At 38.9% G+C, this 12,118-nt stretch overlaps 1 protein-coding gene across 1 annotated transcript; it reads right to left on the reverse strand.

The window, feature by feature from the left end:
* Positions 1 to 3,098: 3,098 nt before the first annotated feature.
* LOC143853305 (cytochrome P450 monooxygenase 76AD131-like) lies at positions 3,099 to 11,414 on the reverse strand. The gene is made up of 3 exons (XM_077363022.1): positions 10,917 to 11,414; positions 4,936 to 5,430; positions 3,099 to 3,944 (listed from the first exon to the last, which is right to left on the reverse strand). The coding sequence occupies exons 1-3, from the start codon at positions 11,397 to 11,399 to the stop codon at positions 3,318 to 3,320; spliced, it is 1,605 nt and encodes a 534-aa protein (XP_077219137.1). The 5' UTR covers positions 11,400 to 11,414; the 3' UTR covers positions 3,099 to 3,317.
* Positions 11,415 to 12,118: the final 704 nt, after the last annotated feature.

A 12,118-nucleotide genomic window follows, 5' to 3' on the forward strand; every position in this document is an offset into this window, starting at 1 on the left:
TAATTCAGATCCTACCAACATTTCTTTATAAAATGAAGGAAAAATTGCCAATGGGGGACACCAAAATATGAGAATTGCCAACGAGGGACACTCTTTTGAAAATTTATAAAATAGGGCCGAAATCAGGGTTATCAAGTCTAAAATGGGGTTATCAAGTATTTATATAGTGAAAACCTGACCAAAATGCCTCTAGGGGCTATCAAGTCTAAAAAGAGGTTATCAAGTACGTAAACAAGGATTATCAAGTTCATACAGACTTGATAACTGATGTTTAGACTTGATAACCCCTTGTGAGACGCAATAACCCTGTTGAGAACTTGATATCCCTAGGCGAGTTTTGATAACCTTGTTTATGTTAGAGTTGTTAAATCATATTTAGACCTGTTAACCAATTGATAACCCCTTTTTAGACTTGATAATCCCTAGGGGCATTTCAGTCAGATTTTCCCGCAAATTCTGTTTTAGACCCCATTTATAATTTTTCAAAAGAGTTACCCCTATTGGCAATTCTCGTATTTTGGTGTCTCCCATTTGCAATTTTTCCTAAAATGAAAGCTACTTGGAAGCCACAACTGTGTCAGGGCAACCCCCGACAATCCTACTTTTTCATCAATCTTTTCAAGATTTCAATTACCAAAGGGGGACAAAAATTAGGCAGAATTATCAATTGGACCCAAGGCTTTCATGAATTACCAATGGGGGACAAAAGTTGTACGGATGAAAAAATGTGAGGACATGATCCTCACCGGAATCTCACTCTTCTCGAAGCTCCTTTTGTTTCAAATCAAAGAAAGACCAAAGAAAGACAGTCCACTTATAGATTGTATGTATTTTTTGCCACTATTATGTGTCATTTCCTACACATAATAGTAGCTTCCCTTTTGCTACTATTATGTGTCATTTCCTCCTCTGTATTGTATTTTTTGCACACATACATGGAGAGAGAGAGAGAGAGGGGGGGCAACTCCAAACTAGTCTCCAACCTTGAGTTTTTATACGGTGTGGGAGCGTAAAGTCCAGTATTTTTCAAACGGTAGAATGGCGCCCACTTCATAGGATGATCCAAATTGTTCACTTTTTGGGACACAACGAAAATAGGTTGTACCCTAAAGATCATCTCCATCGGATGATTCTAGCCCTCCCATCTGTAGAGGGATTGCACATTATAGAAACCTCTCTAGATCGGATGATTAGTATCACCCTATGGAGATTATCTACCGGTTACAACCGATTCGTGTTTTGGCCCATTAAATGAACGGTTTGTATCATCCTATTGAAGTGGATCCTAATACTTTACTTTTTGAAAAATATTGGACTTGTGCAGGCACACATATAATTCAGATCCTACCAACATTTCTTTATAAAATAAAGGAAAAATTGGCAATGGGGGACACCAAAATATGAGAATTGCAAACGAGGGACACTCTTTTGAAAAATTATAAAATGGGGCTGAAATCGGAGTTATCAAGTCTAAAACGGGGTTATCAAGTACGTAAATAGTGAAAACTTGACCAAAATGGCTCTAGGGGTTATCAAGTCTAAAAAGAGGTTATCAAGTACGTAAACAAGGATTATCAAGTTCATACAGACTTAATAACCGATGTTTAGACTTGATAACCCATTGTGAGACTCAATAACCCTGTTGAGAACTTGATATCCCCAGGCGAGATTTATGTTAGAGTTGTTAAATCATATTTAGACCTGTTAACCAGTTGATAACCCCTTTTTAGACTTGATAACCCCTAGGGGCATTTCAGTCAGATTTACCCGCAAATTCTGTTTTAGACCCCGTTTATAATTTTTCAAAAGGGTTACCCCATTTGGCAATTCTCGTATTTTGGTGTCTCCTATTTGCAATTTTTCCTAAAATGAAAGCTACTTGGAGGGCAACCCCTGACAATCCTACTTTTTCACCCCTCTTTTCAAGATTGTATTTTTAATGGCAAAAACCCCCATCATTTGATAAATCACGAGTATACCCATACTGTTGTACGCTTGGCAAGTTTAGCAAGGTAATTAGGGACGATCTCCACTGGACCACTGATATTCCAAAATAGGTTCATTAAAAATAAAAATTTAAATGAATTATTTACTTTAGTTTATATATAGGGTGATTAATGAAGAAATTGTGTTATATTTTGAAATATCGGTTTGCTGGTGATGTATATTGTTTGCACTTAAGAGTGACATCATACGACTAGCCAGACAGACGACGACCGTAGTTCGTCCGTGATGGTCATTTGGAGCGTGTAACGGCTCGTTTTAGTTCCAAAGTTCTATAAAAAGACGACGATCGTAGGGGTGCAGCTCGAGTCAGGTTCAACCAGCAAAAAAAAAAAGCCGGCATGGGTTCGGGCTTGGGCTCGTATTGAGTTAGCTAAAAACTCAATCGGCATTTTTATTAGTTTTTTTAATTTTAGTTAGCTAAAAACTCGGCTTGGGTCGGGTTGAACCTCGGGTCGGGTTTTCAGGTTGAGTGAACAGTTCCTCAGGTCGGGTTCGGGTTGGCCCCAACCCTACCCAACCTGACCAGACCTGCACCCCTACTCAATTGAGGGATTAGGATAGGAAATTCTTTGTTAATCTTGAGAGAATTTGTAATGAGTTTTAACTATGTAATCACCCTTTAGAGAAGGGTTCTTTTTAATTCTTTCTTCTTTGTAATTGGCAGTAAGCGCACCATATCAACCCTGGAAGGCTAAGCTCGAGGATAGTGCTTTTGATGGTGGAGGGCAACGGATCAACCCTTGGTAAAGCTTGGAAGCTTGTAACGGTTCGGTCTTCACCCATAAGAAGACTAGGATAGTGAACCCACGAGAGGGGATATCTCATGAGAGTGGACGGTAGGTCGGGATTGGGCCAAAGCACTACAAAAATATGGATGGACTTCTTCTTAACTCGTTCTTTATTTCTATTTTGCCTTGATTTTTGTCCTCATCATTTTAATTTGATCTTGTTCCAATTTTTAATTGTTAAATTATTTTAAGTAGAACAAAAGTTATTAAAATCCCAATTCATCCCCCCTCTTGGGTTGCCACCTGAGACTATAATTGGCACAACCCTTTGTCCTTTACTTTTTCAGATTGTTTGTTCATAGATTTACTCTACTAACCAACCCTTATGGAAGGGACATAGTCCTTTATTTTGGGAAATTTTCAGTTACATAAAATCTCTCACACACTACTTCCAATACATTATAGATCATAATCTCTAATATGCTAGAGAGAGCACTATAGATAATTACTTTTGTAGTGTGCTAGAAAGAGAGAGAACACACTACACTCAAATGCAATATAGATCATAATTTTTTGAGTATGCTAAGTATAAAGCTTTAAGTTGGATAATCTTGGCGTGGGGATCGCAACTAGTGGTGTTTCCATCTTTAGAATCATACCAAATTTATCAGAGAGATCCATCTTTGTCCCATCCGGCAGTCGCCAGTCGAACGAATGCAAGAGTGATGCCAATGTATACATTAGCAACCTCTCAGCCAAAGCCAATCCTGCACATATCCTCCTCCCTGACCCAAACGGAAGATAACGGAGATCATTGCCACTGTAATCACATTTGTTAGTAGCCATCAAGAACCTCTCTGGGTTGAACTCGAGGGGGTTGTCCCAGGCCTCTGGGTCTGTCTGTATGGCCCATAGATTCACCAAGACTTGAGCACCCTTGGGGACCATATACCCGCCCACGACACACGATTGGCTTGGACAATGGGATAGCAAGATTGAAGCCCCTGGGTGTAATCTCATGACTTCCTTTACCACTGCGCTCAAATAGTGCAATTTAGACAAATGGGTCTCTTCTACCCTAGTGCTCATTCCCAACACTTGGTCTAATTCCTCTTGGGCTCTCCTCATTGCCTCTGGGTGGTCAATCAACTCGGCCACTGCCCACTCCAGTGCGGTTGCAGTTGTGTCATTTCCCGCCGACACAAAATCCTGATAAAAGTTAAAACTCAAAGGATATCAAATCTGTGATCAAAACAACTCTCACTATTAGAGATATGAGATGGCTCCATGTTGGAAATTATAAATCAAAATCAATGTTTATGGTTTTGTGAAATGTCTTTGCAGTTCTATGAAAGTTATTTTGTGGAAAAATTAAAATTTATTATATGTTTTCTTGAGTTCCTAATGTTGAGGCTAGATTATCAAAGAGTCAATTGGGAGTTCCTATAAAGTGGTTAAGAATATACCTAAAGAACTCATGGGGACTACAACAAAGTATTTAATGTATTTAGCTATTTTAGGTGCGTCTTCGATCTATAAGTATGAATTAGTGTAGAGATTGTAAGCTTAAAGATTCAAGGTTAAGCTTCAAAGGGTAAAGGACCAAGTGAGAAGAAGTGTAGAGATTCTAAGGAAAAAGGGGAAAAACACCAAGTCGATCATTGCAAGTGTTTTGAGATATATAAAAGTCTTTTATTTTGGTGTTGCATTTGTTTTTCAGTGGAACCCCACACAGGCCCTTCGGTTGTGGATCTCCCAAGCTCCCTCACCTAGCTTTTATGATCACAAAACTGCATAATCAATAGGTGAATTGAACGGTAGCAGTCAAAAGGTGTAATATCAATGAAGTAGTATCCTAGTAGTGGTAAGTAGTGTTTTGTTGTCAACTGAAGTCGTTTCCTAGCTCGGAGTATTCTTACCCAAAAATGAGGGGCAGTTGGAGTGTCATTACCAATATATGGAGAAGAAAGAAAAGCGATAAATCCTGAGATCTATTAGCAAAAAAATCACAAATTTTCAAGTAGTTTTCTAGGAGACGAAAGTCACCCCACATGGACGGACAAAGGAGAGACAAGGGAAATAGTCTCCTAGTAGTTGAATCTAAGCATGCTTATAGATGATGTGGCACCCCAAAATAAGTCAAAAACTGCGAGTAAATCCTAAAAATTGTGCAACCAAACAGTTTTAAAGAGAGAATTACCGTGAGCAAGCCCTTGATTTGAGTGATGGATATAGGGTCTCCATCTTCTTTACGCTGCAAAACCACTTGTAGGAAGTTCCTACTTTCTTGCTTCCTTCCACCCTCTTCACTTCTATCCATATCTAATGTTTGATCTATGATGGTGTCAAGGATCTGATCAAGCCACAACGAGAGCTTTCTCATTTTACGTACCACTCCTTGTATATCGAATCGGGCTAGAATGGGAAAAAGATCCGAAATGTTGGGTTTGCTCAACAGTAGAACAATTTCCTCTACCACTTGCCGAAACTCAGCAGTGCTCTTCTCGATTTTGTGCGTGCCTCCCCACAACATACTTGTAATTGCACTGAAAATTACTTCAAATGTCTTCTCTCGGATGTTAATTGGGGTTCCAGCCCTGGCATACATGTCGTGCAGCATCTTGTGAACTTCCTGCTGGAGCTGAGCAGTAAAAGAGTTGAGGTTGGTGCTGTTTAGCATTTCTCTTACACATACCTAATTGGAAATAATGTACACACCAATCAATCAATCAGTTAATATTGAATCACTGCTAAGAGACGCATTATAATGTTATTTCTTGAAGATTGTTGAAGACTTTCAAACATGCAAGGGTAGCTTTGAAAATAATTCAGAAAAGGGATTTTAAAAGATGTCCTTCTCAAGTTTGATTATGGTATTTTTAAAAGTTTTCTTGGTCAGTTTAGTTATACAGAATGTAGAAGTAGAACAGGAAAATAGATTCTTATTTCTTTACTTCATTTTTCTCTTAATTTGAGTGGAAAGTCAAACTGTAAGAAAAGGTTTGCATTTGGAGGAAAGTGATGGAAATAGTAAATCAAAATTAATATTTGCATGGTTAGTTATCGTGTGTGTAAAATATAAAGTGTCTTTTGTGTTTCCTAGAGTTCTTAAAGTCTAATTGGAGTGTCAAAGAGTCAAATGATGACCTCCTATGTAGTTGCTTTTGATGTTCAAAGGACTGTTATGTAAATAGTAAACGGCAACCCAACCATGACAGGAAATGGAGAATATGATGGTACAAATTGGTAAGGTGGATGAACAAATTGTTTTGGGCAAAGAAAGAGAATAGAAGAAAAAGAGAAGTAGGCAAGGCAAACCAAAGCTTTCTCTGAAAGACATTAATTTCCCCACTTATGCAGGTGGCTACCAAGAAATAAATCCCAAGTATACAATGCCTACACTGAGAACCAGGGTTGCACCCAAGGTGAAAGCAACCACTATGCCCTTGAAAAAAGAGAGAGAGAAACAGAGGAGAGTAAAAGAGGAGAAAGTCTTATTCAACATGAGCTCCCAAGCCTTCTTTATAGAAGATAAAAAGACATGAAAGCAACCTTTCAAATGAAAATACCCTTTCATTTAAAGGTATTTGGTAGCCAATTTTGAGAAACCCATTTCGCTGCTGGCTTTTGCATGTGAGAAATGCACCTCAGATGAATAAATAAGACCAAACCTGCCAAAAAGTGAACCTGTGTGGCTGTTCTTACACGCATAAGCCATCCGCTAAATGGTTGGTGAAATTGGGTAGCAAAGTTAAGTTTGAAGCATCATTGCACTGCTGTCGCATTCTTCCTTTGCGCAGTGCTCTCTCTCGATTAGCTTTATAGCTAGCAAGCAAGCTAATCCCTTAAACTTAAGATAAATAAACCATACCTAAAAAAAAATTGAGGTAGGTTAGTTTTAAGAGGATTATTTTTTCACTTCCATCTTTATTTTTCAAACGAAATCCCATTTTGGAAGTGTTTTCCCGACTAGTATTAGTCCATATCATTGAGTATGTTTAGAGTAAAATAAATAAAGCCTCCTGGTACCCTGGCACTACGATGTATTGGGAACGATCCAGACTCATCTTCAGTGCAAGAAAAACCCCTTCAGCGACGGATTTATAAACCGTCTCCATGGATCCAGCGTTAAAAAAGCTTTTTAGAAACAAAAATTAGACCCATCACCATTAAAAGACAATTAGTGACGGATTTCTAAATTCTGTCTCTAAAATTATTTTAGCCGATGGATTTGAAAAGAACTTATTCAACTTTTTATAATGTTTATATTTTTAAATATTTTTAATATGCAGATAAAGCAGCAGATTTTTAAAAACCCTCGCAAAATTTCAAATTTTTATAATGTTTAATACTTTATATTTGTAAATATTTTTTTTCCATTGAGTATGTTTAGAGTAAAATAAATAAAAGTTACTGATATTAGCACTACCAGTTTTGAAAACGGGCGAACTCACCAATTGGATGGTGAGAGATTTTTGGGAATTATAATTAGGAGTGTAAACGGATCGAATTCGGAGCGGATATGGTTATATCCGAATTCGATTACAGTATACACTATCCGAATTCGGAATCGGATTCGGATTCGACGGATATTTAATATCTATTACCGAATTCGTATCCGTCGGATATTGTTCGAATTCGGATATTATCCGTATCCGTTTATCCGGTAAATTCGAACATTTTATTGCAGCGCTTTATCTTTTTTCTCCTACTTACTCGAATGAATTGTCCAAATCCTAAAACTAGACCTCTACATTCTCTTCACAAAATTAACTCTCAAACCCTAAAATATATGAGATCATCTTCTTCCTTTTAAAACAAAGGCAGAGAGAGAGCGAGAGAAGGAGGCGATGGGGATGGATGATAGTGTTGGTAGTGGTCTTTGGGTTTTTCCGTTTTTTTTGTATATGATGGAATGGGTTTGGGTTATTTTGATGGAATGGGTTTGGGCTATTTTTGTTTTTATTTTATTTTTTCTAAAAAGAATATTCACTTTTCTTATAGAAACAAAAGATAGTGTGTCATTACTAAAAATAAATATTAATGATACTATTAATAATAAATAAAAAGGATTTACTTCTCGGATTCGGATGTTAAACGGATCGGATATACCATTTACCAGATTCACATCCGCTAAGAGCCGGATATCTCATAAACGGATTCGGATAATATCCGCTTGAAACAGATTCGGATAATATTCGCTTTAAACGGATTCGGATGCGGACGGTAATCGAATTTCCGAATATCCATTTACACCCCTAATTATAATAGCTTTTGAGATCTGGTTAAATAATAAAAGAGAATGTGAGTTCAGCCTGTTATCAAAACATGGTGGTGCCAATATCTGCAACTGGCCTACATAAATTAGGAAAAAAAGAAAACAAAATTATTGGTAATAGACTGGACTAAGCAAATGATTAAGAACTGAAAAAAAAATTACTTTTTACCATGGTTGATTTACTTAATATGGGTTTAAGGTTAAAATGGTATTTTGGTTTTCTCCACATCTTTAGGTTACTCCTGTACCCTGATTTTTCTCCTCGAAATTTGACCATAGGTAGAGGTGTCAACGGATCCAACATCCACTTTGGATTGGATCCACCTATGCCCTTGTCAGAATCCATTCAAATCTCTTGTCGGTCGGATCGGATTCAGAGTGTTCTTCGGACCCTACTTGTTGTGTCTCGATCACGATCCATTTCAAATCAGACCGTCCATCAGAGTATCCTAGTAGGTCCTACTTGCATTTTAAACAGTTAAAATTCTTAGAAGAGGGAAAGCACGAGTGTCACTTACTGCGACTGTGAGCCGCAGCGATAGGGATACTGTGGGCTAGGGACTTAGGGTCAATGGTTAGAGAAGGAAAGGAGGGTGACTCGAGACTTGAGAGAGATGAATGAAAAAAAATACTAAACATAGGAATCGTTTAAAAAATGCATACAACTTATTTTTACTAAAATACCCTTAAAGTAACACTTAAAGTTATAAAAAAAATTACAAGCTATTTTTGTAAGGAGACCTAGAGTGGAAACTAATAAATCCCCACAAGGGACATGGCATTTGTGTGTGTGTGTGTGTGCGAGCGCGTGCGTGTGTGTGTGTGTGTGTGTGTGTGTGTGTGGGGGGGGGGGGGGGGGGGGGGGGGCGCTAGTTTTGCTGCCAAAAAACAAGGGAAAGATTGCCTATGTGTTAATAGGATATTTGTTCGGTTCAACTCTAGGTCCCCAATTCGGTTTCTATAGTATAATAATCCAGGACTGTCCCATGGGCTTCTGTTAGTTATCTAGATGTGATCGGTAATAATTTCAGATCCTATAATAGGGTCCTGAAATGTGTCCATGGATCTTGGTAACATGTCTACGTCATGTCCGTTAAAGTTCTGATTCTGATGGTCCATCGGACTGTCTGGGTCCAATGACACCCCTAATGGGACGTGGTCTTTTGCATAATATAACCAAAGTCAATGTGGTCTTTTAAAAATTTCTCGACCCCGAGGACCTATTTTATAAAATCACCCATTCAAAAAATTGGAATATTTCCAAAACATACCTTGCAGAGCATGTGCCACTGTGTGTGTGTGGGTGGGTGGGGGGGGGGGGGGGGGGGGGCGGCTAGTTTTGCTATTTTATGGAAAAGAAAGCCAAAAAACAAGGGAAAGATTGCCTATGTGTTAATAGGATATTTGTTCGGTTCCACTCTAGGTCCCCAATTCAGTTTCTATAGTATAATAATTCAGGACTGTCCCATGGGCTTTTGTTGGTTATCTAGATCTGATCGGTAATAATTTCAGATCCTATAATAGGGTCCCGAAATGTGTCCATAGATCTTGGTAACATGTCTACGTTTTGATTCTGATGGTCCATCAGACAGTCTCGGTCCAATGACACCCCTAATGGTAGGTGGTCTTTTGCATTATATAACCAAAGTCGACGTGGTCTTTTAAAAATTTCTCGACCCTGATATTTGTTTGGTTCCACTCTAGGTCCCCAATTCGGTTTCTATAGTATAATAATTCAGGACTGTCCCATGGGCTTTTGTTAGTTATCTAGATCAGATCGGTAATAATTTCATATTCTATAATAGGGTCCTGAAATGTGTCCATGGATCTTGGTAACATGTCCCCTAATGGTAGGTGGTCTTTTGCATAATATAACCAAAGTCGATGTGGTCTTTTAAAAGTTTCTCGACCCTGACGAACTATCTTATAAAATCACCCATTAAAAAACTTGGAATATTTCCAAAACATACCTTGCGGAGCATGTGCCACTGTGTGTGTGTGTGGTGGGGGGTGGCTAGTTTTGCTATTTTATGGAAAAGAAAGCCAAAAAACAAGGGAAAGATTGCCTATGTGTTAATAGGATATTTGTTCGGTTCCACTCTAGGTCCCCAATTCGGTTTCTATAGTATAATAATTCAGGCCTGTCCCATGGGCTTTTGTTAGTTATCTAGATCTGATCGGTAATAATTTCAGATCCTATAATAGGGTCCTGAAATGTGTCCATGATCTTGGTAACATGTCTACGTCCTGTCCGTTAAAGTTCTGATTCTGATGGTCAATCGGATCGTCTGGGTCCAATGACACCACTAATGGTAGGTGGTCTTTTGCATAATATAACCAAACTCAATGTGGTGTTTTAAAAATTTCTCGACCCTGAGGACCTATTTTATAAAATCACCCATTCAAAAAATTGGAATATTTCCAAAACATACCTTGCGGAGCATGTGTCACTGTGTGTGTGTGTGTGGGGGGGGGGGGGGGGGGTGTCTAGTTTTGCTATTTTATGGAAAAGAAAGCCAAAAAACAAGGGAAAGATTGTCTATGTATTAATAGGATATTTGTTCGGTTCCACTCTAGGTCCCCTTCGGATTCTATAGTATAATAATTCAGGACTGTCCCAAGGGCTTTTGTTAGTTATCTAGATATGATCGGTAATAATTTCAGATCCTATAATAAGGTTCCAAAATGTGTCGATGGATCTTGGTAACATGTCTACGTCCTGTCCGTTAAAGTTCTAATTCTAATGGTCCATCGGACCGTCTGGGTCCAATGACACCCCTAATGGTAGGTGGTCTTTTGCATAATATAACCAAAGTTGATGTGGTCTTTTAAAATTTCTCGACCCTGAGGACCTATTTTATAAAATCACCCATTAAAAAAATTGGAATATTTCCAAAACATACCTTGCGGAGCATGCGCCACTGTGAGTCATAAGGAGACCACACCATATCCTGGCCACCGTAGGTTGCAGCTAGGGCTGCAACCGGCACGTCACGATTGGCAAAGATGGTGTCATGGTCTTTGAGCACCTCCTTTGCCAATGATGATGAACTAACTACGACGCAAAGCTTTCGTCCGAGTCGGAGACTCATGATCGGACCATATGTTTGAGCTAATTTTGCATAGTAACGATGGAGCTCTGAGTCGAGAAATGGAAGGCTCCCAACCAAGGGCAAGCCTCGCGGCCCTGGTGGTAATTCTCGGCCTCCATTGTTCCATTTCTTGAATAAAACTTTGTACCAAACAATTATCATCACTGCAAAGGAAACCATAAGAACTTTCCTAGGGAATTCATCTTTAGAATTGTTCATCACCCACTGCCACGACCATGAACACCCTTTTGAAATGAGAACAGTTATGTTATCAGAAAGATCTGAAATCGCCATATTTTGTAGCCACTACTACTACTACTACTACTACAAGTCTACAACCAACATGGAATGGCTGTGCTAGAGTTAGCCCCTTTATATAGAAAATGGGTACTGATTTGACAAAAGGAAAGACATGTTAAATGGTACGAGGGAAAATAGCCCACGGACTTGTGAACGCGAGGGAAAAGGCAAGTACAACAACAACTCATTCAAAAGCTCAAAAATTAAAAGGGAATTGCTAGCTTCCATCGCAAAAGGCTTTTCCCGGCTAGTCTATCCCAATTCAGACCAGCCACCTCGTGAATGGAGACAACAACTTTTGTTTCCATTCACAAGGTGGCAGCCGCGAAAAGCCTTTTGGGATGGAGCTTAGCAAGTCCCAAATTAAAAACGTGTAGACAAGATCATAGCTGACAACATCTAAATAGACAACTCGCCTAAGTTCATTAGGATCTATTATCGAGATGGGACCCATAAAAGTTGAAAATGGGTACATGCGCGCATTTCATGCCTTAGCAATTACTCGGCCCCACTAAAGGTGTCGAGAGGGAGAAAGGGTGTTGTTGGGTTGAATGGCACATAGTACATGCACGCATTTCATGCCTTTGCAAGTTGCAGCTGCCCACGTTGCTTGCAGAAATTACGTTCACATTGTTGAGGGCAATGATATGGTGACCAAGAGTAGCCAGAGCCCGCCAATGAGAATGAGCCATCTCTGCAAATTAATTTACTAA

The sequence above is a fragment of the Tasmannia lanceolata genome, unplaced genomic scaffold (genome assembly GCF_043159265.1).
Source record: "Tasmannia lanceolata isolate RefF3 unplaced genomic scaffold, GAP_Taslan_0.1 ptg000019l, whole genome shotgun sequence".
Lineage (NCBI taxonomy): Eukaryota > Viridiplantae > Streptophyta > Magnoliopsida > Canellales > Winteraceae > Tasmannia > Tasmannia lanceolata.

Coding starts and splice junctions, on each gene's coding strand:
- LOC143853305 (XM_077363022.1), bottom strand. CDS start 11,399: ATGGCGATTTCAGATCTTTCTGATAACATAACTGTTCTCATTTCAAAA. Junction 5,431..10,916: donor AGTGGCGCATGCTCCGCAAG/GTATGTTTTGGA, acceptor ATTTCCAATTAG/GTATGTGTAAGAGAAATGCT. Junction 3,945..4,935: donor AAATCAAGGGCTTGCTCACG/GTAATTCTCTCT, acceptor AACTTTTATCAG/GATTTTGTGTCGGCGGGAAA.